At 41.1% G+C, this 26,542-nt stretch overlaps 1 protein-coding gene across 3 annotated transcripts in view; it reads left to right on the top strand.

The window, feature by feature from the left end:
* The first annotated feature begins 648 nt into the window (after window positions 1-648).
* Window positions 649-26,542, top strand: part of Klhl24 (kelch like family member 24) — a 51,078-nt gene continuing 25,184 nt past the window's right edge. Inside the window, exons 1-5 of one of the 3 annotated variants that reach the window (XM_048347028.1) lie at window positions 673-722; window positions 10,541-10,603; window positions 15,249-15,386; window positions 15,609-15,652; window positions 18,100-19,080. In XM_048347028.1, the coding sequence (XP_048202985.1) occupies window positions 18,161-19,080 (920 nt within the window). In that variant the 5' untranslated portion in view covers window positions 673-722; window positions 10,541-10,603; window positions 15,249-15,386; window positions 15,609-15,652; window positions 18,100-18,160. Of the gene's footprint in view, window positions 759-10,540; window positions 10,604-15,248; window positions 15,387-15,608; window positions 15,653-18,099; window positions 19,081-26,542 lie in introns of all 3 variants that reach the window. The other 2 variants (XM_048347027.1, XM_048347030.1) reach the window with 2 other exon arrangements.

The following is a 26,542-nucleotide window of genomic DNA, read 5'->3' as shown; positions in this document are numbered from 1 at the left end:
TCTTTTACATTTTGGGTGTGGTAGGCACAGAAATTGAGGGGCCAAGGGTGAACAAATACAGCAGGGACACTCACTAGACACTACGTTGAAGATGAACTATACAACTTGTGGGTAGAGATGGGAGGGGAAAACTGAGAAAGAACTAGGGAAGGGGTAACATTGTTCACAAAGAAATGCACTCACTATCTGACTTACCTTACCTGTAACCCCTCTGTATATCACCTTTACAACAACGTTTAAAAAAATATATCCCAGTTGTATTTCCAAGGGTGAAATTTTAAAATTGCTAAACTTCATTCCAAGATCCACAGTTCTGAGAATTCCTGGCAGTGTGCTTTTTGCCTTGGGACATGGAAGGGGTTTTGAGGGCAGTAAACACTAAACGCTAGGATCCTTGCACAAGGCTAATTTCCTTAATCCAGCTCTACATAAAAGAAAATATTTCCAGTCAGTAGCCCTGGAATTGTGTCCCGCCCTATAGCGGGAAATGCAGGTGGCCCCTACGGGCCCCTGGTCCTGGGAACTACATCTCCCATAGTCCCCGGAAGGAGGATGCCCACTTGATTGGCCAAGGGCCCATGACGCTCAGTGTTTTGGCCGGGACGGTCACATGTTTCCTTTGTTGTGAGCTGCTGCGGTGCCTGGAGGCTAGAGGAGAAGCCGGCGACGGAGAGTGCACTGCGCTGCTGGCCGCTGCTGCTGCTTCCAGCCCGCGCTGAGAGGTACCTGGGGATGACAGCTCCAGGACCGGCCTAAAGGCGAGGAACTGGCTGAACCTGGGACCTCGGGGGCGGAGGGGAAGCCGAGGTCCTGACTGCCCAGTGTCTGCGGGAGGGCAGCCAGCGGTGGCCGCCAGCCTCCTGGAGCCAGCGGCGGGATCTCAGGAAGGACTTCGGCTGGGCCTACTGGACTCTTTTTTTTCTGAGGCGCAGGGCCACCAGCGTTGCCAGGTTCCTCCCGGCCGATGTCGGTAGCGACAATCGGAGGGAGGGGTATCCCCCACCTCCGGCGGTACGGTCCCGGAACTGTAGCGCAGGCCGCGGGGAAGGGGGCAGTGGGGAGACCGCGGGTTCCCGCAGCAGGTGTGGTCGCGCCGCCGCCTCGGGGTCAGGCAGGGTCACGCGAGGTGAAGTCGGCACGAGCCGGGGCACTGGTCTTCATTTTAATCTGGGCTTCGAATGGCACCGCTTTTTATTTATTTCTTTTAATCCCCAGAAGTGCCGAGAATGCCACAGCCTCCAATCCAGCCTGTTGGGGGCGACTCCTGATCCAACGTAGGGGTCTCTTGTGCTGCTGACTAGAGGAGCCCCGTTAAAGCGATTGCGAAATGTGCTTGGCGCTGTCACCTGACCGTTACCCCCGCCCCCGCCGTGCTCCAGCCTTTGTTTACCGCGACTGCGACCGGGCCTACTCCCGGAGCCCAGCCTAGCGGCCGTCCCCACGGAGCCCGCGGGCGGGGGAGCGGGCGTGCCGCAGGCGCAGGCCCCGCCTAACCTCTCCACCTCCCCACCACTCTAGGCTCCGCGTCTTAACTTAGTTCCCACTGTCCCCGCCCTCTAAGTCCGGACGCCGCGGCGAGAACTGTTAACCCGGCGGGGATTGGGCGCCTGCGGAGCGGCTGCAGTTCGTCCCGCCCCCGTGAAGGTGATCTGGAGGACGCGCGAGAACGCGCTCGGGCCGCGGGCGCGGGGGAGGAGGGGAGCGGCCGAGGGGAGGGAGGCTGGGTGCCTCCCCCTTCGCTCCCCCTCCTTCGATCCTCCCCTCCTCCTCCTCCCTCCACCCCTCCCCCGCCTCCGGGGCAGCGGCGGCGGCTGGGCCCCAGCGAGTCGGCAATTCTGGGCATGCCAAGACCACTACCTCGGTCCGCCCCGGAGAACCGGAACGTTTGGGCCCTGCAGCTGCTGTCGCAATGTCTGCCGTCCTCCTGCGACTTTGTAAAGAGGCTCAGATAGCGAAATTAAACCACAAAAGTACATTTTGAAGGGCAGTGACTATTAACAGTTGATTTTAGTAGATTTTAATGATTAATCGCTTGCCCTTTATAAACACAGTCTTTGCAATTGCGGACCATTGAAGTCCACCATTGGTTGATAAAAAAAGAACCTAGAGGTTAATGTTAATTAAGTTTGCTAAACAGATTTAAAATCTTTCTGTTGTAGCTTTGAAGAGAGATTAAGCGCTATCGTTGGCTCTCCCCTGTAACCCTAGATACTCTAGAGGCCAAGATCTTAATATCGTGGTTCGAAGCCAGCCCTGGCAGGGAGGTGGGTTGAGACTCATATCCAGTTAACCACCAAAATGCCAGAAATGGGTTGTGGTTCAAGTGGCAGAGCTAGCCTTCAGCAAAACAAAGCTCAGGGACCACCCAGACTTGAGTTAAAGACCCAGGAACTGCACACACGTTGAATATAGTCCCCTAAAAGAACTCAGTTGTGGGTTTTTGTTTTTTTTTCTCCTTTGGGCAATTCTAGCTCACACATTTTAATATCTTACTCTTCAAGGTAATTAAAGGTTTTTAAGAAGTGAATTGCAAATAGGTTCTTTGAACGAGGAAAATAACAGTAATGAAATCTGGAGGTCAGTCATTTTTCAGTAGTGCATTGACAGTGTTTTTTCTAACCTGAGCTAATAGAACACTTGAGGTTTCCCCTGACTTCTTTTCCTGTAAATCTGTAGAAGTTCACTGAAGATAATACAGTTCTTAGGAGCTCTCTTGGTTGGGGCAGGAATTCACTGATAGAGTCTTATTGGTTGTACAGTCTCCCCCCACCTTGGTTGTACACCCCTGAGCTCTTTTGTTCAGTGCTACATCTACCACTTTGAGGCACAGCTCCACCTCTGGTCTTGTGGTGGTTAATTGGAGATAAGAGTCTCAGGGATTTTTCCCAGCCTTTTGAGTGGCTAAGATTATAGAATGAGCTACCAGTGCCCAGCCTGGTTGTATAGCTTAATAGACATTTGAGATCAGGCACCTTTAAAAAAAAAATAAAGCTGGGCACCAATGGCTCACTCCTCTAATCCTAGCTATGGAGGAGGCTGAGATCTGAGGATTGCAGTTCGGAGCCAGAAGTGGTTCTGTGGCTCAAGTAGTAGAATGCTAGCCTTGAGCACAAGAGGTGAGTGACAGCGCCCAGATCCTGAATTCAAGTCCCAGTACACACACACACACACACACACACACACACACACACCACCACCACCACCACCACCACCACCACCACCACCACCACCACCCCCCCCCCCCCCCGGCAATGGTGGCTCCTACCTGTAATCCTAGCTATTCACGAAGTTGAGATCTGATTATCACAATTCTAGCCAGCTGGGACAGGAAATTCCATGAGATTCCAGTGGACCACCAAAAAGCTCAAAGTAGAACCAGGGCTCAAGTGGTTAGAGCATTAGCCTTCAGCAAAAATGTCAAATATTCAGGTACAGTACTCAGACCCTGAGTTCAAGCTCCAGGACTGGCAGGGCACACTGGGGGATGGGGGCGCACATACACACACACACATACAATTTGATAAAAATTTATTCTAACAATGCATGTGACTTAATCTCTAAACAGGAAGAAGAAATACTATTCTGTGGTAGGGCTGGCTATCAACTTTATCTTAAACTTTCCTGGCTTTTGTCCAAGTTTTTTAAAACCTTAATGCTTTTGCAAGACAGTTTTTTTTTTTTTACTTCCTTGTTTTTCTGCCATTTCATTAAAAGCCAAAGGTCAAGCCTTTGAAAAATAAGTATGAATACATATCAAGTAAGCAGCTGCATTTATTCTTTTTTTTTTTTTTTTTTTGGCCAGTCCTGGGGCTTGGACTCAGGGCCTGAGCACTGTCCCTGGCTTCTTTTTTGCTCAAGGCTAGCACTCTGCCACTTGAGCCACAGCGCCATTTCTGGCCATTTTCTGTATATGTGGTGCTGGGGAATGGAACCCAGGGCCTCATGTATAATAGGCAAGCACTCTTGCCACTAGGCCATATTCCCAGTCCCCATGTCCAGCTTTTTTTTTTTTTTTTTTTTTTTTGGCCAGTCCTGGGCCTTGGACTCAGGGCCTGAGCACTGTCCCTGGCTTCTTCCCGCTCAAGGCTAGCACTCTGCCACTTGAGCCACAGCGCCACTTCTGGCCGTTTTCTGTATATGTGGTGCTGGGGAATCGAACCTAGGGCCTCGTGTATCCGAGGCAGGCACTCTTGCCACTAGGCTATATCCCCAGCCCCCCCATGTCCAGCTTTTGATCATACGGTTTTAGCTAAAATTTTGTCTGGGTTGACCTTAACAGAAAACCTTTTGACCTCTGCCTTGAGAGTCATGCTGGGATTATTGCCAGCATTTGACACTTATTAAAGGAAACTAAAATCAGTGATTAGGTAAACTAAGCATGGTGACTTACATTTGTAATCTCAGCACTAAAGAGGATCTGTTTTTTGTTGTTTTTTTAATTTTTATTGACAAGGTGATGTACACAGGGGGTACAGTTACATAATAAGGTAGTGAGTACATTTCTTGTCATATTTGTTACACCCTTCTTCATTTTTCTTTCCCTTCCCTAGTTCAAGTAAGCATATATATGATATCCAGTGTACCAAAATCATATACAGTAACTACATGAGGTACGTCAAAGGAAATTCACCTAGAACATTAAACTTAACGACAATAGAATCCTTCTGTGTCCTTCTCTTGGAGTTCTTTTTGCTTATCCTCATCTTATCTAATCATGTGTACATAGCTGTTGAGCTATGGTGATCCTCTGACAGGTCTAGCCTAGACCTTTTTTATGTTTGTTTAGTAGTTGTTTGGGGTTTTGTTGTTGTTGTTGTTGGGTTTTGTTTTGTTTTTGCCAGTCCTGGGCTTGGACTCAGGTCCTGAGCACTGTCCCTGGCTTCTTTTTGCTCAAGGCTAGCACTCTGCCCCTTGAGCCACAGTGCCACTTCTGGCCGTTTTCTATATATGTGGTGCTGGGGAATTGAACCCAGGGCTTCATGTATAGGAGGCAAGCACTCTTGCCACTAGGCCATATTCCCAGTTGTTTGGTTTTAGATACATAATGTAAAGTCGCTGACCAAAACACCATTTGAAATACCATTTGAAAAGAAGTTCGTTATTTTACAGACCTGGTCTCTACTGTCGCCCCCCCTCCCAACAGTCATATATCAAGGAGACCATGCCCCTTTGTTTTTTGTGTTCTAGACTTGTCTTGCTCAACATTATTTGCTCTGACCATTTCCCTGCGAATACCAGTATTTTATCATTTCTAATTGCTGTGTAGAATTCTATTGAGTACAGGTACCACATTTTTTGGATCCATTCATCTGGGTTATTTCCATATTTTTGGCTATTGTGAATTGTGCAGTAATAAACACAAATGTGCGGATGTCTTTATGGTATCCTGGATACTGTTGTTCAGGATAGATGCCTAGGAGTGGTATGGCTGGGTCATAGGGTATGTCTATGCTGAATATTTTGAGGTCCATACTGTTCTCCAGAGTGAGTGTACTAATTTACACTCTCACCAACAGTGGAGAAAGGTTCCTCTTTCTCTGCATTCCCTCCAGCACTTATTGTTGCCTGAGTTCAGAGTGTAGGCCATTCTAACTGGAGTGAGGTTCTACCTCAGGGTTGTTTTTATTTGCATTTCCTTTACTGCCAGGGATGTTGAACATTTCCTCCTATGTTTCTTTGCCATTTTTATTTCTTCTCCTGTGAAGTCTCTCTTTAGCTCCTTTGCCCATTTAATAATTGGTTTCCTGGGCTTGGATGGGGTTAGTTTCTTGAGTTCTCTGTAGATGATGGATATTAGGCCTTTGTCTGTTGCTGTGCTGGTGAAGATCCTTTCCCATGTGGTTGGCTGTCTTTCTAGTTTAGTGGCTACGTCTACTAAAGAGGATCTTGACTTTAAGGCCAGCCCTGTCTACTTGCCAGGACCTTATCTCACACAAAATGAAAACAAAATTTTTTCAAAGACGTGTTTAGGTGTTATTCTGTACTGAGATTTTTTTTCTACTGCTTTTTGTTCAAGACAGGGACTCACTATCTGATGCTTTCCCTCATTGACTGGCACTTTACCACCTGAGTCATACCTTTAACCCCATCTTACTGAGATTCCTACAAGTTAGTTCTGTAGTTTCTGAATTTACAAAGGTAAATAAAAATCACGAACTTAAGTGTTTTTATACATTTAGAACAGTGCTTCTCAAATTAGGTCAAATAACATAGTACCTGGTGGCATACTTACAGATTTAACTCATTGGAACAAAAGAACCAAAAACAGCTGGGGCACTGGTGGCTCCTGCCTATAATCCTAGCTACATAGCAGGCTCAGATCTGAGGACCACTGTTTGAAGCCAACCTGGGCAGGAAAGGCTATGAGATGCTTATCTCTTATTAACCACTTAAAAACTGGAAGAGGAGTTATAGCTCAAAGTGGTAGAGAGCTAGCCTTGAGCAAAAAAGCTCTGGGACAGTTTCTGGACCCTGAGTTCAAGCTCTACAACTGACAAATAAAATTCTGCTATCAGAAAATAGACCTTTGTCATGTGTCCGTAGATCTTTTAGTAAAACAGTGCATTAAAAGAAAACCTGGGAACTGGTGGCTTAGGCCTATAATCCTCAGGAGGCAGATATCTGAGGTTTGTGATTTGAAGCCATCCCAGGACAGATAAATCTAAGACTCTCATTAACCCACAAAAAGTCATGTAAGTAGGGGGTTGGTTCAGATAGTAGAATGATACTCTCAGAGAAGCCAAGCAAGAGCATGAGACTTTGAGTTCAGGCACCAGTACAGACAGAAAACAAAAGGAAACTGGAATGTAAAAATAGCTTGAAAACTAGATTTTAAATATATTTTTCATTTATTTTGCTGGTTTGCACCCACGTCCTTGCTAGGCAAGTACTTTACCAGTTAAGCCACCTTACCAACCTTCATAAGGTGTTTTTGTGTTTTTTTGGTATTTTTTTGTTTTTGTTTTTGTCATGGGGCTTAAATTAAGGGCCTGAGTTTGATCCCTGAGCTTTTTCACTCAAAGCTAGCACTCTACCACTTTGAGCCACAGAACCACTTCCAGTTTTCTGGTAGTTAATTGGAAATAAGAGTCTCATGGACTTTCCTGCCCAGGCTGGCTTTGGACCATAGTCCTCAAATCTCAGCCTCCTGAGTAGCTAGGATTACAGGCATGAGCCACTGGCATCCAGCTAAATTTGTAATGTTTTGTGTGTGTGTGTGCGCCAGTTCTTTGTCTTTGGACTCACAGCCTGGGTACTGTCCCTGAGTTTTTTTTGTGCAAGGCTAGTCCTCCACCACTTGTGCTACAGTTCTACTTCCTAGTTTTTGTAAATTCTTCTTTTTTTTTTTTTTTTTTTTTGGCCAGTCCTGGGCCTTGGACTCAGGGCCTGAGCACTGTCCCTGGCTTCTTCCCGCTCAAGGCTAGCAGTCTGCCATTTGAGCCACAGCGCCGCTTCTGGCCGTTTTCTGTATATGTGGTGCTGGGGAATCGAACCTAGGGCCTCGTGTATCTGAGGCAGGCACTTTTGCCACTAGGCTATATCCCCAGCCCCCCTAGTTTTTGTAAATTCTTTGGAAGAATTTCATGAACTTTCCTGCCCAGGCTGGCTTCAAACCTTCATCCTCATATCTTAGCCTCCTGAGTAGGATTACAGGTGTGAACCACTGACACCTGGCTAAATTTGTAATTTTTAAAAGTGGTCCCCTAGGGTTCAAGTCATAAACCTGCAGAATACCCTGGGTTCAATCCCTAGTACCAAAAGAAAAAAGGAAAGGTGTCTATCAAAGATGTTTTTTAATGAGCTTTTGATACAGCCAAGTGAAAATATCTGAAATTTTATTTTAAAAAACAAAGGTTCAGCTGGGCTGGGAGCTGGTAGCTCATACCTACTACAATCAAAGCCACTCAGGAGACTGAGATCTGAGATTCACAGTTCATGAGATGCTTATCTCCAATAAACCACCAGAAAACCAAAGTAGAGCTGTGACTCAAAGTGGTAGAGTGCTAGCCTTGAACAAAAGAGCTCAGAGACAGTGCCTAGACCCTGAGTTCAAGCCCCATGGCCACAAAACAAAAAATATGGTTCATTTCAGGTTGGAGGTTGACTCAGATGGTATAACATCAACCAATGAGCAAAAGTGTCAGACACTGAGTTTGTGCTCCTGGTCTCAGATTTAAAAAAAAAACAACCTTCAGTTTTGCATAGTTCTGGTTATTTAAAATAAAAGATAGCAGGGTACCGGTGGCTCACACCTGTAATCCCAGCTACTCGGGGGCTGAGATCTGAAGCTCACTGTTTGAAGCCAGCCTGGGAAGGAGCATCTATGAGACTCTTATCTCCAATTAACCACCAGAAAGTTGGAAACAGTGCTGTGGCTCAAGTGGTAGAGCACTAGCCTTGAGCACGAAGATGCTCAGGGACAGCACCCAGGCCCTGAGTTCAAGCCCCAAGCCCTGCCAAATAAATAAAGGATCAATTATTTGCTAGTTTTACGTTTCAGTTACTGTGTTATTGTTGCCACTGTCCCTTAGCTTTTTCCCTTCTAGGCTGGTACTCTACCACCTGACCACAGTTCCACTTCCCAATTTGTGCTAGTTAATTGGAGATAGTCTAGCAAAGTTTCTTGCTCAAGCTGGCTTTGATCCAATTCTCAGATCTCAATGTCTTGGGTAGTTAGGCTTACAGGCTGAGCTACCCTGTAGCTCAGTAGCTACTACCTAGCTCTAGTTACTTTGTAGCTTTAATGATAAACCTCTTCTTCCTTGTCCCTTCTTGTTGTTTCTGCCCTGTTGTTCTTTATCAATGGTTAAATTTAAGAAAATGGAGTAATATAGAGGGTTTTAGTATGTGGCAAGGTACTACCAAAAGTTGTAAAGGCCATGGTAATTAAGGTAAGGATCTTGTTAGTTCCCTGTGTTTTGTAATATTTAGTCTTCAGAAGGCCCTTAGTGACTCATCATCCTTGAGGCTGATCCTAGTTGCTTTGTATAGGATTCCTTTATTCTAAAAAGGGCAAAGAAGTTTGTTGCTTTATAGCTACTCTGTAGACCAGTTCGGACATAATACATCTCCTACAGCCTTTGTACCTTGATATCCACTGTCTCTTGCTTGGTAAGTGTTACCTAAAGTCCAGAAGAAAATAAATGCCCTGTTGAATGCCCTGGCCTTGCCCTTTCTATACTATAGGTATAATTCTAGACTAGCTGAATCATGAGAGGCTCTCTTCCAATTGGTACTTGTGTTTTCAAGAGAAATATTAAGGATTGAAATATATTTTAATGTCAATCTTGGCATTGGTTCTAGTCTTACACTTAAAGAGTCTAAAATTGGACCTGAATCCAATATTTGCTACCCCAGTGCCAGACACAGACCATAAATGTTTCTTGAATTGACCTGAATGCTTTCATTGGCTCAGGATCTCATTGGGAAGGAATGCTTACCAATCTTCTAACTTAGCCAAATTGCTAAGTTCTTTTACTACAACTACATATAAGTTAGACCTACTTCTGAAAGTAAAGAAAAATACAAGATAACATTTATCTGATAATCATAGTCTTGGTGTATTGGGTTTTGGTATCAACTTATGAATTGGCGTAAACTTGCTAGGAATTTACAAGTTCTACTTATAGATAGAAAAAAAAGAAGAAAAGGAGAGAGGAATTATTCAGAATTGTTGCATTTGTATAGAGATTAAGTCAATAAGGTTCAACAACGCAGAAGAAATATACATACATGTATATAAAGGAAATATAAGCATGTAATAAACTTAGAAATTTGGATAACTAAGGATTTAAAATCTGGGAATTTTTCTGAATTCTTGATATTACTATGAACTTCCTAGTAACTATACTGTATACTTTGGGTGAAATTGATAGAATTACTAGAATTGATAGAACTATTATAGACTTATGTAGATTTATACATTATTTTATAGAGTTTTATAGAATTATTTAGTGGTACCAGATGTGAATGAAACTAACTTTCAAGATATTCTTTAAACTACACCTGTAATTCTAGCTATTCAGGAGGCTAAGATCTGAGGATTTTAGCCTGGGCAGGAAAGTCCATGAGATTCTCCAATTCACCACCAGAAACACAAGTAGCTCAAAGTGGTAGGACACTATAAAAAAAACAACTCAGGGACAGCACCTAGGCCCTGAGTTCAAGCCTCATGACTGACAAAAGAAAAAAGAAAATTATTCTTCAAATAGCCAACCACAAAGGGGAGTGATCACACTATATTTATTCTTCATCTCAGTGCCACGTTTTGTTATCAGGGATATGTTTTGTCATCTGTCACTTAAATCTTACTACAGGACACATTTCAAGGGAAGAAACTGATACATAAGATTGATATGTAGAAAAACATAAAATTATTAATTTGTTTCAAGAAAGTGTAATCCTTAATGATTTTCTATACAAAAATGAACTTTCAGTCAGAAATTGGTATTCTAAGAAAAATTTTCAGGGTAAATAAATACTGCCAACTGTACATGAACTGATGAGGATCTGATTTACATGTTGTTGTTCTCTATTTTAGGTGTGGAAATTAAAACAACACAAATATTTTGAATGAAGTTTTGACCAACCAAATGCTGACAAGGTATATTTGTACTATTTATAAACTAAACATTGTTATTAAGTGATTTAAGCCATTTTCCTTTTTTTTAACCAGGGATCACTTAACCACCAGTCAGAATAACAAGGAACCATGTGTCCTTCAAATGTGTGTCACAATCATTTGTTACTAAATACCGACTTTTTTTTTTTTTTTTTTTTGCCAGTCCTGGGGCTTGGACTCAGGGCCTGAGCACTGTCCCTGGCTTCTTTTTGCTCAAGGCTAGCCCTCTGCCACTTGAGCCACAGCGCCACTTCTGGCCATTTTCTGTTTATGTGGTGCATGGGGAATTGAACCCAGGGTCTCATGTATACTCTTGCCACTAGGCCATATCCCCACCCCAATACCCACTATTTTTATTCCTTTCTGAGAAGCTCAATTCCTTTTCTGCATTGTTCTCCAGTCTTCAGGACATCAGAATAGGTTATCTCCACTCATTATTCTGGGACATAGGCCAAGCACATGTAATTTAAAAATAAGAAAGTAGGTCTACAACACTTATGATTCTGTAGTGGGATATAAACCCTAGAATATCTTTAACCAGAAGAATCTTTTAAAGGACCAATGCTTTCAAGTAGGAGAATAGCTCAAGGAATAAAGCACCTAAAGAAATGAAGGAGGGGCTGGGAATATGGCCTAGTGGCAAGAGTGCTTTCCTCCTACACATGAAGCTCTTGGTTCGATTCCCCAGCACCACGTATATGGAAAATGGCCAGAAGGGGCGCTGTGGCTCAGGTGGCAGAGTGCTAGCCTTGAGCGGGAAGAAGCCAGGGACAGTGCTCAGGCCCTGAGTCCAAGGCCCAGGACTGGCCAAAAAAAAAAAAAAAAAAAAAAACCTAAAGAAATGAAGGAGAAAAAGAGAGCATGTTGACTACTTTTTCCAGATAAATCAGTTGTGACATTGCAGTCTGATCACACTTAACTTACCTAAATATATCTTTCAATCCTTATTTTTCTTTGGAATAAACATTTTCACACACACACACTTATTTATATATTTTTATTTATTTATTTTGCCAGTCCTGGGTCTTGAACTTAGGGCCTGAGTGCTGTCCCTGGCTTCTTTTTGCTCAAGGCTAGCACTCTACCACTTGAGCCACAGAACCTCTTCCAGCTTTTATTGTTTATGTGGTGCTGAGGAACTGAACCCAGGGCTTCATGCACACAAGGCAAGCCCTCTACCGCTAAGCCACATTCCCAGCCTTTCCTACACATTTTGTACAGAGAAGTTTATTCATTGCTCAACTTTTTCCTCACAGTAATAATTATGCTTTTAAATTTATGCAAAAAATTTAGAAGAATTCAATCTGTAGTCTTTCCTGCTTGTATAAGTTCATTTAAGATAAACTCTGAACCTATATTAAATACTGTACTTTGAGATATGATTAAGCTTTTGTTTACATTTATAACCATTGGTGGTTAAAATATTTTATTTACCTAAAATAGGCAAAATCTAATAAATTATTATATCTGAAAGTCCAAAAGCCATATTCCAAATTCTCTTCACATTTCTAAGATGCCTCTGTGCAAATCAGACCCTGTTAGAAAGACCTTATATTTTCTGTGTTATGGAGACTCATTAATGGAGAGTTCTTAGAAAGTCCAGAGAAAGCAAAAATGTTCAAAAGCCAGGTGGCAAGCCACAGCTGCTATGAGAAGAATCTGTGAGATGGCCTCCCTACAAATGAAGCAGTGAATGAGTTTCTTGTTGCTGTTGGATTCTCTATCATACCATGTGGTTTTATGTGTTCTAATTTAGATTTTTCAGTTTTCTATTGGGTAAAATCAGTGGAGAATGTGTTCTCTTGTCTGTTCACAAGCTAAAGAAGCAATTATGAGGGAAGGAGTGGAAAATAACATAAAAAAACAGATTCTTACACTTATTAATACTGCAATCTTTTAATCTATTTAATACTACATATACTAAGATCATTAGATATGAAAAGCAAAGTATCCTTTTGTGTATGTTTTCCTACTGGTTTATTTTAACCGAAGGACAATTGTTCAGTTCTTCTAACATGCTACTTTGTTCACATTTCATTTAAGCATTATGAGAAGGACAACATACGGAGGCAGAAAGCCCAAGAATTTTTTTGTTGACACTACTGATATAATTACCAAAGTCTACAATAGCTTGTGTGAATTTTTGGAACTTGAAATAGAATTTAGAGAAGCTGATATAAAAAATAAACTGCTGATTTGGGAAGCTGACATGTAGCTATTTTAATAATAAATTGACTCTAAGAAAGCATTCAGATTAAAGCATTTTAGAATAAATGAGTTACATGTCACCAATCTATGTTTACATAATTGTAGATTTCTCTTTTTTATCATTTGTGAAACAGCAACAAGAAAGTGACATTTGGATGCAGTGGGATCTTTCCTGCCGATGAGGGATAGATTTCTCTGTATAGAAGTATTTCTGAGGTCTGGGAATATGGTCTAGTGGTAGAGTGCTTGCCTTGTATACATGAAACCCTGGGTTCAATTCCTCAGCACCACATATATAGAAAGAGCCAGAAGTGGCGCTGTGGCTCAGTGTTAGAGCCCTAGCCTTGAGCAAAAAGAAGCCAGGGACCATACTCATGCCCTGAGTTCAAGCCCCAGGACTGGCAAAAAACAAAAACAAACAAACAAACAAAAAGCAGAGAAGTATTTCTGAGCCTGGCGCAGGTGGCTCATACCTATAATTCTAGCTCCTCAGGAGGCTGAGATCCGAGGATCAAAGTTCAAAGCCAGCCTAGGCAAAGAAACGTGAGGAAATGTTCAACATCCCTGGCAGTAAAGGAAATGCAAATAAAAACAACCCTGAGATAGTGCCTCACTCCAGTTAGAATGGCCTATACTCTGAACTCAAGCAACAACAAAAGCTGGAGGGGATGCAGAGAAAGAGGAACCCTTCTCCACTTTTGGTGGAAGTGTAATTAGTACACTCACTCTGGAGAACAGTATGGAGGTTCCTCAAAAAACTCAGTATAGACATACCCTATGACCCAGCCATACATTCTTAGGCATCTACACTGAACAACAGTATCCAGGATACCGTAAAGACATCTGCACATTCATGTTTATCACTGCACAATTCACAATAGCCAAAATATGGAAACAACCTAGATGTCCCACTACAGATGAATGGATCCAAAAAAATGTGGTACCTGTACTCAATGGAATTCTACACAGCAATTAGAAATGATAAAATAATGGCATTCACAGGGAAATAGTCAGATCTTGAGCAAATAATGTTGAGCAAGACAAGCCTAAGAACATAGAGAACAAAGGTGCATGGTCCCCCTGATATGTGGCTGTTGGGGGTGGGGGGAGAATAGTAGAAATCATGTCTATAAAATAACAAACTTCTTTTCAAATGGTATTTCCACATGTTTCGGTCAGTGACTTTACATTATGTCTATAAAACCAAATAATTACTAAATATACATAAAAAGGTCTAGGATAGACCCATCAGAGGATCACAATAGCTCAACAGCTATGTACATATGATTATATAAGATGAGGCTAAGCAAAATGAACTACAAGAGATGGAAACAGGAAGATTTTATTGTTGTCATTATGTTTAATGTACTAGGTGAATTTCCTTTGACGGTACCCCCTGTGGTCACTGTATATGATTTTGGTACACTGGATATTGTATGTATGCTTATCTGAACTAGGGAAGGGAAAGAAAAATGAAATGTACTCACTACCTTATTATGTAACTGTAACCCCTCTGTACATCACCTTGGCCATAAAATTTAATTCTCAAAAAAGCCAGCCTAGGCAGGAAAGTCCATGAGACTCTTATCTCCAGGTAATCACCAGACAATCAGAAGTGGTGCTGTGGCTCATGAGATACAGCTCTCGCCTTGAGCTGAAGAGCTCAGGGAGTGCCCAGGCCCACAGTTCAAGCCCCACAACTGACAAAAAAAAAAATTAAAAATGAAGTGTTTCTGAGATCACTTCATATTTAAAATATGCTCAATATATGTGCTATTGCCTCTGTATGGAAAGGTGAATTTTGACGTGATTCTATACTTTACAAATAGGTTTTAAAATTTTATCTGTGTATACTCATGAGAGGATGTGGACACATACACATGGACAGCCATAACCCAAGAAATTAGATGACCTACAGTGAGACAAATGTGCACTTTCTACATAATTAATTAGTGATAGTAAAATTTAAAACTAATCATATAGGCTAGGCACCAGTGGCTCTCACCTGTAATCCTAGCTATTCAGGAAGCCGAGATCTGAGGATCTAGGTTCAAAGCCAGCTCAAGGAAGGAAAGTTCATGAAAGTTTTATTCTAGTCAACCACCAAAAAGTTGAAAGTGAAGCTGTGGCTCAAGTGGTAAAGCACTAGTCTTGAGCAAAACAAACAAACAAAAAAAACACCTTGGGGACAGTGCCAAGGCCCAGAGTTCTGGACTAGCACCAAGAAAAAGATTGCAATAATAGAGCAGTTGGCTAGAGCATTTAAATTTGGCAAGAATGAAAGAAGGGATATCTAGGGTTGTCTATGACATATGCTGCATATAAGACTTCTTGTCTGTGCTACCTTAAACTATTACTTTGGTGTTGTAACTATAATAAAAAGAACTGCAACAGCATTATCTTATGCTCTAAACTCTAGGCCTAGAGAGTCCTTTAACAATAGTCCACTGCTGCTGCTGATGGGAGCATCAAAAATAAGTAAATTCAGTGTGAATTGCTAAAGTTGGAAACATCTAGTGAATCTTGACACTAGACTATCAGAAGCATTAGAGTGATTAAGAAGAGAACAAAGGGGCTGGGGATATAGCCTAGTGGCAAGAGTGCCTGCCTCGGATACACGAGGCCCTAGGTTCGATTCCCCAGCACCACATATACAGAAAACGGCCAGAAGCGGCGCTGTGGCTCAAGTGGCAGAGTGCTAGCCTTGAGCGGGAAGAAGCCAGGGACAGTGCTCAGGCCCTGAGTCCAAGGCCCAGGACTGGCCAAAAAAAAAAAAAAAAAGAAGAGAACAAAGATAACATGAAAAAGAGAGTATGTAATAAAGTGAGTTGCTTCTTGATTTTATTATATATTTTATTTCCCTTTGTGTCATTTTTAATTTTTAAATGAAGAATAGCTTAATACGTGACAGGGTTCAGGAAATACGGTGTTAAATTAAGATTGTTAACTCTTAGTCTTGTTATATAGGATGGCATCTCATAATTTGTGTTTTTTTTTTGTTTTTTTTTTTGGCCAGTTCTGGGGCTTGGACTCAGGGCCTGAGCACTGTCCCTGGCTTCTTTTTGCTCAAGGCTAGCACTCTGCCACTTGAGCCACAGCGCCCCTTCTGGCCATTTTCTGTATATGTGGTGCTGGGGAATTGAACCCAGGGCCTCATGTATACGAGGCAAGCACTCTTGCCACTAGGCCATATTCCCAGCCCCGGCATCTCATATTTTGAATTACTCATGATACCCTTTTGCTACCTTCTTATTGCTACTATAACAAGTGCTTTTAAACCGGTTATTAATACACTTTGGATTATATATCACCTGTAGATGTAGAAATAAAGTAAGTGAAAAAACTCCCTCTAGGGCTGGGAATGTGGTGGAGTGCTTGCCTAGCGTGCATGAAGTCGTGGATTCAATTCCTCAATAGCACATAAACAGAAAAAGGCAGAAGTGGCACTGTGACTCAAGTGGTAGAATGCTAACCTTGAGCAAAAGAAGTTCAGGGATAGTGCCCAGGCCATGAGTTAAAGCCCCAGGACTGGCAAAAGAGAACTCTTTAATGTCAAAGAAAGTTGAGCTCCATACCCGTGTCTAAGTCTATTCATTTGTTACTTATCCACAGCCACAGAAAGAGAGAAGATGGGACCTTGGTTTTCTTAGTGAAAGGAAGCAGGGCCTAGACATTTTTTAAACAAAGTACTAACTATATAAAGGAAATATTAGAGAATATGAGAAAAAAAAACAGTAGATAAGTCAACCATTTGATTTTTGGTTGTGGTCTCCTGGTCTCCCCATACGCATTAGTATGTAAGTTTTTTGTTAGAATGTACTTAAGATCTGCTTTTCCTCTTATTATCTAATACTTCCCATGCCATTAGTCTGCATACCTTTTTTTTTTTTTGGCATGAGGAAGGTGGTGGGGCTGACCAGAGCTTGAACTCAGGGCCTAGGTGCTGTTCTTTAGTATATTTTGCTCAAGGCTGGCACTCTACCACTTGAGTCACAGTTCTACTTCTGGCTCTTTGGTGGTAAACTGAAGATACGAGTCACAGTCTTTCCTGGCAGGGCTGGCTTCAAATCATGATCCTTAGATTTTAGCCTCCTGAGTAGATAAGATTACAAGCATGAGCCACCAGTGCTCATGGACTGTTTCTTCCTGAACGAAGAGTATGAATTAACTAATTCCCTTTTGTGAGGTTTTTAGGTTAAGTATCCTCTGTTAATGCAGAATTAAACATCTTATATAAATAATTTTTTCCACATATTCTTGATGATTTCCTTATGAAAAATTGCTTTTTAAAAAAGAAGAGAGGCTGGGAATGTGGCTTAGTGGTAGAGTGCTCGCCTGGCATTCATAAAGTCTAGGTTCGATTCCTCAGTACCACAAAAACAGAAAAAAGCCAGAAGTCACACTGTGGCTCAAGTGGTAGAATGTTAGCCCTGAGCAAAAGAAGCTCAGGGACAGTGCCTAGGCCCTAAGTTCAAGCCACAGGACTGGGAGAGAGAGAGAGAGGGAGGGAGGGAGGGAGGGGAGGAAGAGGAGGAGGAAAGAAAAGAAAAAAGAAAAGAAGCAGGGCACTGGTGGCTCACACCTGTAATCTTATCTACTCAGGAGGCTGAGATCTGAGGATTGCAGTTCAAAGCCAGCCCAAGCAGGAAAATCCATGAGACTCTTATCTCTAGTTTCCCATCAGAAAACCAGTAGTGGCACTGTGGCTCAAGTGGTAGAGAGCTAGCCTTGAGCTGAAAAGCTCAGGGACAGCGCCTAGGCCCAGAGTTCAAGATCCACAACCCACAAAAAAAAAAAAAAGAAGAAAAGATACTAGCCAAACGTATGTTCTTAAGGTTTGTTGATTGATATATTACTAAATTTCTCTCTTACAATGTTATGTTAAGATAATAACTTAGATAATAACTCACTGTAAGATAAAACTTACAATGTTATGTTAAGACAATAACTATTAGGATTGTGACCATACTGAAATTCTGTCCTCTGACTTACCTCTGCCATCAGCTCAGTTAACTAGAATAAAACCCAGCTGTGTGAAAAGGGAAATGGAAAGTTTTAGTAATTTGAAAAGTACATAGTGTCTTTTCATCTGAGAGTTTCAAAAAAACTATTGCAAATGATCCCTAATGTTCTAATTTTGAAGATGCAGGTTTTCATCAGTTTTTCTCAAAATGAGATAGTGTCCTATGTCCATGTGAAATATATTTGTCATGTGATTTCTTTCTGAATTTTTTTACAGATTGTAATGTTTTCATTTCTGTTCCTTTCAGCCACTTAAAGAAGATCTCTTCCAGTCATTTCTCAACAATTATATAGTCAACTGATGTAACAATGGTACTAATATTGGGACGCAGACTAAACAGAGAGGATCTTGGGGTACGTGATTCCCCAGCTACTAAGCGTAAAGTTTTTGAAATGGACCCCAAATCTCTGACAGGTCATGAGTTTTTTGACTTCTCTTCAGGATCATCCCATGCTGAAAACATACTCCAGATATTCAATGAATTCCGAGACAGCCGCTTATTCACTGATGTAATCATTTGTGTGGAAGGAAAAGAGTTTCCTTGCCATCGAGCTGTCCTCTCTGCCTGTAGTAGCTACTTCAGAGCTATGTTTTGCAATGACCACAGGGAAAGCCGAGAAATGTTGGTTGAAATCAATGGCATTTTAGCTGAAGCTATGGAATGTTTTCTGCAGTATGTATATACTGGAAAGGTGAAGATCACCACAGAGAATGTCCAGTATCTCTTTGAAACATCAAGCCTCTTTCAGATTAGTGTACTCCGTGATGCATGTGCCAAGTTCCTAGAGGAACAACTTGATCCTTGTAATTGCTTAGGAATCCAGCGCTTCGCTGACACCCATTCACTCAAAACACTCTTCACAAAATGCAAAACCTTCGCATTACAGACTTTTGAGGATGTGTCCCAACATGAAGAATTTCTTGAGCTTGACAAAGATGAACTTATTGATTATATTTGTAGCGATGAACTTGTGATTGGTAAAGAAGAGATGGTTTTTGAAGCCGTTATGCGTTGGGTTTACCGTGCCGTTGATCTGAGAAGACCATTGTTACATGAGCTCCTGACACATGTGAGACTCCCTCTGTTGCATCCCAACTACTTTGTTCAAACAGTTGAGGTGGACCAATTGATCCAGAATTCTCCTGAGTGTTACCAGTTGTTACATGAAGCAAGACGGTACCACATACTTGGCAATGAAATGATGTCCCCAAGGACTAGGCCACGCAGGTGAGAAGACTGTTTATAGATATAATTAACATATAGTTATTCCTACAACACATCTATAGATTTTAATTTGTAAACTATAGAAAAATAGTTGCCTGGCTGTAACAATGGAAGAAATACTGGGTGTGTGTGTGTGTGTGTGTGTGTGTGTCTGTGTGTCTGTGTGTCTGTGTGTCTGTGTGTGTGTGTCTGTGTGTGTTACTTTATTGTAAGTAAACTAGAAAGTTCTGTTGTAAAAATGATTTTAATATTTTTCTGACAGAGCTAACATTGCTTTTGGGTTTTTTAAAAAAATTTTTATTGTCAAACTGATATACAGAGAGGTTACAGTTTCATACGTTAGGCATTGGGTACATTTCTTGTACTGTTTGTTACCTCCTCCCCCTTCTGCCCTCCCCTGTTGGGGTTTTGTATTGTGGCAGAAAGCACCTAACAAAATTTATTGTCTTTTTATGTTTACTTGTACAATTCAGTGTTGAAACTGGTTGTGAAACAAGTATTTTCCCATAAAAATCCCATTTTTTTCTATAAATTTACTATAGCATAATTCAAAACCCCCCCCCTTTTTTTTGGTCAGTTTTTGGGCTTGAACTCTGGGCCGGGCCCTGTCCCTGAGCTCTGAAGCTGAAGTCTACCACTTAAGCCACAGTGCCAATTCCAGTTTTCTGGTGGTTAATTGAAGATAAGAGTCTCAAGGACTTTCCTGACCAGGCTGGCTTTGAATCGCGCAATCCTCAGATCTCAGCCTCCTGGGTAGCTAGGATTACAGGCGTGATCCACCATCGCCAAGCAGAAAACCACATTTTTAGCTCTGATTTTGAGTGTCATTGTTCTGGAATGTAAGCACTTTCAATATATATTGAGTACTAGGCAATATGGAACAACACCTTGTCTCAAAATAAAAAGTAAACAAAATAGGAGATAAAGATATCTTTAATGGTAAAGCATAAATGCCTAGTAATGATTTACTATTACTAAATTTGTAATGTAATGTAAGTATGATCTACTTTAAGAAAATCACTTCAGGGCTGGGGATATGGCCTACTGGCAAGAGTGCCTGCCTCCCATACATGAGGCCCTAGGTTCAATTCCCCAGCACCACATATACAGAAAATGGCCAGAAGTGGCGCTGTGGCAAAAAGAAGCCAGGGACCGTGCTCAGGCCCTGAGTCCAAGCCCCAGGACTGGCAAAAAAAAAAAAGAAGAAGAAGAAAATCACTTCAGTACTTTAAAATTTGAATTTTTAAATAAATCATATACATATATAATATTTATTTTTTTGCTGGTCCTGGGGCTGAAACTCTGGATCTGGGTGCTGGCCCTGATCTCCTTTCTGCTCAAGGGTAGTGCTGTCCCATTTGAGCCACAGTGCCATTTCCAGGATAAGAGTCTCATTGATATTCCTGCCCCAGCTGGCTTCAAACCACGATCCTGAGATCTCAGCCTCCTGAGTAGCTAAGATGACATATGTAAGCCACCGGTGCCCAGCCTTGGGTAATTATTTTATAAAAGTTTAACAAATTCCTTTATAGGGGCTGGGAATATGGCCTAGTGGTAAAGTGCTCGCCTTGTATACATGAAGCCCTGGGTTCGATTCCTCAGCACCACATATATAAAAAAAAAAAGCCAGAAGTGGTGCGGTGGCTCAAGTGGCAGAGTGCTAGCCTTGAGCAAAAAGAAGCCAGGGACAGTGCTCAGGCCCTGAGTCTAAGCCCCAGGACTGGCAAAAAACAAAACCAACCAACCAAATTCCTTTATATTAAGGCAAAAGTACATGTGTTTCTTCAAAGTTAGCTATTTGAGTTAAAAGTAATTAAGCCAGGTGCCAGTGGCTCATGTGTAAATCCTGATTATAGTTTAAAGCCAGCCCAGGCAAGAAAGTATGTGAGACTCATCTCCAATTAATCACCAAAAGGCTGGAAGTGGATCTGTGGCTCAAATGGTAGCGCATTGGCCTTCAGCCAAAAGCTCAGGGACAGTGCCCAGGTCCTGAGTTCAAGCCCCAGGACCAGCACCAAAAAAAAAAAATGATAATAATAATTGAAGGTTTTTTTGTGATGCTTGAAATTGAACCAAGGGTCTTACACATGTTAGGCTGGTGCTTTGCCATTGAGCTATATTTTCAGCCCAAAAAGAATTGTTTTAAAAGGGAAATATAAGACCTATAGTCCTATCAGTCACAGTGCCTAAGCAGCCAGCCTGAGGTATATAGTGAGACCCTGCTTCTGCTTCAAAAGAAGAAGAAGAAGAAAAAAAAAAGAAACATTGATTCTACTTCTGATTTTAACAAAGGACAAAAAAATAATCAATTTTCTTTTATAAATACATTGATAAGTTTTCTAGAATTGTTTAAATTTTTAAGGGCCATTAAGATACCTATGCTGATCTTCACAATGTAGAAAGACCAAAGCTCAATGCAGGTGCTGGTGGCTCACACCTGTAATCCTGGCTACTCAGGAGGCTGAGATCTGAGGATCACAGTTAGAAGCCAGCCAGGGCAGAAAGTCCTTAAGAGACTCTTACCTCCAGTTAACCACTCAAAAACCAGAAGTGGAGCTGTGGCTTAAAGTGGTAGAACTCTATCCTTGAGCAAAAGAGCTCAGGTACAGCACCCAGACCCCAAGTTCAAGCCCCACAAACCAACACACACACACACACACACACACACGCTCATAACTATCTGAATTTACTTTTATTTTTATTTTATTTTATTTTTTTGCCAGTCCTGGGCCTTGGACTCAGGGCCTGAGCACTGTCCCTGGCTTCTTTGTGCTCAAGGCTAGCACTCTACCACTTGAGCCACAGCGCCACTTCTGGCCGTTTTCTATATACGTGGTGCTGGGGAATCGAACCCTGGGCTTCATGTATTACGAGGCAAGCACTCTTGCCACTAGGCCATATTCCCAGCCCCAACTATCTGAATTTAAAAAGCAAAAGCCAGGCCTTATGGTACACATTTGAAATCCCAACATTCAGGAAGCTGAGGCAGGAAGATCTTAAGTTCCAAACCAGTCTGGATTACATAGCAAATCCAGGCTAACTAGGAGATCCTGTCTCACCTCCACACGAAATAAAGCTAAAGAGTCTTAAGGTTATGTGATTATTAGCTCTTTGAGGAGTTTTCTGGATACACAATCTCACCAAAGGGAAAATAACTTACTAATGTTATAAATGTATGTCCTAAATAAAATCCCATTGTAGCCTTAGCATCTCATCATTCTTTTTTTTTTTCTATTTGTGCCAGTACTGGGCCTTAGAATCAGGGGCTTGTGCTCTCTCAGGGCTGCTATTCTACCACTTGAACCATGCCTACAGATATGGCTTTTTGCTGTTTAGGTAGATGTCAGAGTCTGGCTACTTTTCTGCCTAGGCTGGCTTCAAATCATAGTCCTCAGCTCTCAGCTTCCTAAGTAGCTACTGGCATCTGACCCCAATCATTCATTTAAAAGGATGACTTTTCAAATTTAATTACTTAATTATTTTATTTCCAAAGTATATTTTATCTCTCTTTTTTTAAAACAGTACTGCAGTTAGAACTCAGGGCCTTTAGCTTGTCATCTGGAACTCTGCCGCTTGAGCCATGCCTCCAACCCAGCTTTTTCTGGTTGCTTTAGAAATGGAGTCTCATAGTCTTTTCTGTCCAGACTCACTTTAGACTGTGATCCTCAGATCTCAGCATCTTGAGTGGCTAGAAATTAATCATGATCATCAATGCCCTACTTAACAAACACCGGATTTTTAAGGGAACCAATCTATTTCATATAGCAAAACACATCTATATATGTAAGATTACAATATCACTTTAATTTATAAGACCACTAAAAATTATATTTAAGTTGAATTTGCAGATATTTTAAATTAATGGCAGGTATTTATTTTACACAGATATTATATGAGGAATGTAAAGAGAAATCCTTTATTTTACAAGTCAGCCATCACCTTCTGTTGCTAACATTCTATCTTACACATATCTGTTACTGTATATTAGCCCTAATTACTAGAAGTTTTATTATCTGAACTCTGTATTATTTGTGCAGGTTTCCATCTTACAAACCTCTTTGAATGAGCTGTGATGTCTTCACTTCTTCAACCACAATTCCCTCCTCTGACTTCTGCTCCAGTCACTACTGAAACTCCTCTTAATCAAGTCATCACTGACCTGTTTTTATTTGCTAGTCTCTTTTCAGCCCTGATCCAACTTGATCGCTTTTCAGAATTTGACATTAATTGGTTTACCCATCTTGAAACTTTCTCTTCCATTGGCATCTGGAATAACATTCTCCTCATAATCCTGCTATTTCTCTAAATCCTCTTTTGAGCTCAGGGACAGCACCCAGGCCCAGAGTTCAAGCCCCATGACCCACACAAAAAAAGAGCATAGACAAAATAAGATTTTACATTAAAATCAATAATAATTCATATCCTAATACCTAATCCTTTATTAAAATGCTTTCTAAACTGCCTTTTAATAAACCCAGATCTAATTCAGGAATACATACTACATCTGATTATTTCCAACAAGTTTCATTTATTCCAAAGTAGTTCTTTTTTATGATTCTGATTTGATGGAAAAGTTGTCCAGAAAAATATTATATATTCTGGATTAGTCTTGTTGCTTCCGTATGGTATCCTGTAACTATGCCTCCTAGAAATTGAAACTCGAGGTTAGACAAATAGATCACTCCAGGAATCCTAGGTCCTAAGTAGACAGAAATAAAAGGATCATGGTTCAAGTCCAGCCTGTTAAAAATGTTAGCAAAACCCTGTCTCAGAGAACAATCTGGGTATGGTGTTATATTTCTGTGATCCCAGATGCACAAGAGGATTAAGTCAGCCCAGACCAAAAAATACTCACATAAGATTCTATCTTGAAAGTAACAAAATGGCCTAGAGCTATGACTCAAACAGTAGAATGTTTACTAAACATGCATGAAGTCCCTTCACACTTACACTTCAGTACTGACAAAAAAATTACTTACAAACTTCAGTTTCATTGAAATTAGTTAAATATTTGTGACTAGAATCCTCCCTATATAATATATATGTTGATCACATGAGGCAACAAAATATATCCAATTGTCCCATCTTTAGTGATGCAAAGATGAACTCAAGGTGTCTAGCATGTACAAGGCCCTGGGTCAGTCTCCAGTACTGCAAAACAATAATAATAATAATAATAATAGAACACTTAGGTGCCAGGAAGTATTCTGCGTACTGTTCCATGTATTAACTCATTTAATGCTCAGAAAACACCTGAGAGTTAATACTTTTTGTTTTACCAGTTTTATAGATGTATAAACTAAGGCTCAGAAAAATAGTTTTTTCAGATCACATAGTTTAGTAAGTGGCATACTGAGGATTCAAAGTGTATTCTTGCTGTATTCAACTGTATTCAGAGTTGACACTCCTGATCAGTACACATAGTGTCTCTTTCTAGTACCTTTTTAATATTATATCATAAATTCAGCAAAAAAATATACTTTGTGTGACTTTTATTCAATGCCCTTAGCTACCTATTTTCTTGCTCTCTTCCTTTGACCTTATCCCTAAGTCCCTAACACACAGTGGAAATTTGTTTCCAAACTAAAAGTTTAATATGGAAAACATTGGGGGAGGGAGTCGGTACCCATCTTGGGGCTTGAACTCATGACTTGGGTCCCTGAGCTTTTGTGCTCAAGGCTGAGCCACAGCTCTCTTTTTGGCTTTTTCATTTTGGGTGTAGTTAATTGGAGCTAAGAGTCTCACAAAGCCAGGCTGGGGCTGGCTTTGAGCCCTGATCCTCAGATCTCAACATCCTGAGTAGCTAGGATTACAGGCATGAGCTACTGGAGCCCAGTGGGAGTTCATATTCTTGGACGGGGGGCGGGGAAATGTTCATATTTATAAATGGATCACATTAATCAAGAAGCATTGCATTCATTAACTGCTTTGTTAGATGGCAACTCCTTTGTACAACTACTTAAAGGTAATTTATTAAATATTCATATACATATTAGATTCAGGAATAGTTTTGAAATTGATAGAGTCATATAGTAATCAACTTAAACTGAGCTTCAGTTTATTTTTTTATTTAGGAATACTATTTTTCTTTTTTTGTAATTTGTTTATTAATTAAACAAGTTTTTTTAACAAGGTGTTGTGCAAAAAGGGTACAGTTACATAGTAGGGCAGTGTGTACATTTCTTGTGATATCTTATACCCTGCTTTTCTTTCCCTACCCTAGGTCAGGTAGACATACAATACACAATGTACCAAGAACACATCCAGTAACCACGTGGCCTACGCCAAAGAAAATTCACCTAGGGCTTTAAATGTAATGTCAGCATTAGACAATATGTCGACAATAGTCTTTTTTTTTAATTTAATTTATTTATTAATTGAATACAAATTTTTTGACAAGATGTTGTGCAAAAAGGGTACAGTTACATAGTAGGGCAGTGTGTACATTTCTTCTGATATCTTACGCCCTGTTTTTCTTTCTCGAAAATAGTCTTATATGAACGTACATACATAGCTTTTGAGCTATTGTATTCCACTGAGAGGTCAATTTTTGGCTTTTATATGTTGAGTAGTTGTTTGGTTTTAGTTACATAATGTGGGATCGCTGACCCAATCCTGTGGGAAATACCATTTGACAAGCAGTTTTTGGTTTCACAGACCTGGTCTCTACTGTCTCTCTGTCACCCCATCTTAACAGTCATATATCAGGGAGATCATGCCCCTTTGTTTTCTATGTTCTAGGCTTGTCTCACTCAACATTATTTGTTCAAGTTCTGAACATTTCCCTGCGAATAACAATATTTCACCATTCCTAATTGCTATGTAGTATTCCATTGTGTATAGGTACCATATTTTTGGATCCATTCATATCTTGGGACCTGCTGTTCAGGATAGATGCCTAGGAGTGGTATGGCTGAGTCATAGGGTAGGTCTATATTGAGCTTTTTGAGAAACCTCAATACTGATCTCCAAAGTGGTTGTACTAATTTGCACTCCCACCAACAATGGAGAAGGGTTCCTCTTTCCCCACACCCCCTCCAGCATTTGTTTTTGCCTGAGTTCAGAGTATAGGCCATTCTAACTGGAGTGAGGTGGTATCTAAGTTTTTATTTGCATTTTCTTTACTACCAGGGATGTTGAACATTGCCTCATATGTTTCTTTGCAATTTTTATCTCTTCTCTTGTGAAGTCTCTCTTGAGCTCCTTTGCCCATTTCCTGATTGGTGTATTGGGCTTGGAGGGTCTTAGTTTTTTGAGTTCTCTGTAGATGACAGATATTAGGCCTTTGTCTGTTGCTGTGCTGGTAAAGATCCTTTCCCATATCGTTGGCTGTCTTTCTATATTGGTGGCTATGTCCTTAGCTGTGCAAAACTTTTTAATTTGTAATAGTCCCATTTGTCGAGTCTCTCCCCTATTTGTTGTGCCCCTGGGACTCTATTCAGGAAGTTCCTTCCTGTGCCTATAA

This window comes from Perognathus longimembris, chromosome 5 (assembly GCF_023159225.1).
Source record: "Perognathus longimembris pacificus isolate PPM17 chromosome 5, ASM2315922v1, whole genome shotgun sequence".
Lineage (NCBI taxonomy): Eukaryota > Metazoa > Chordata > Mammalia > Rodentia > Heteromyidae > Perognathus > Perognathus longimembris.
Note: the sequence above shows the minus strand (reverse complement) of the source record. Positions and strands in the feature narration are given on the sequence as shown.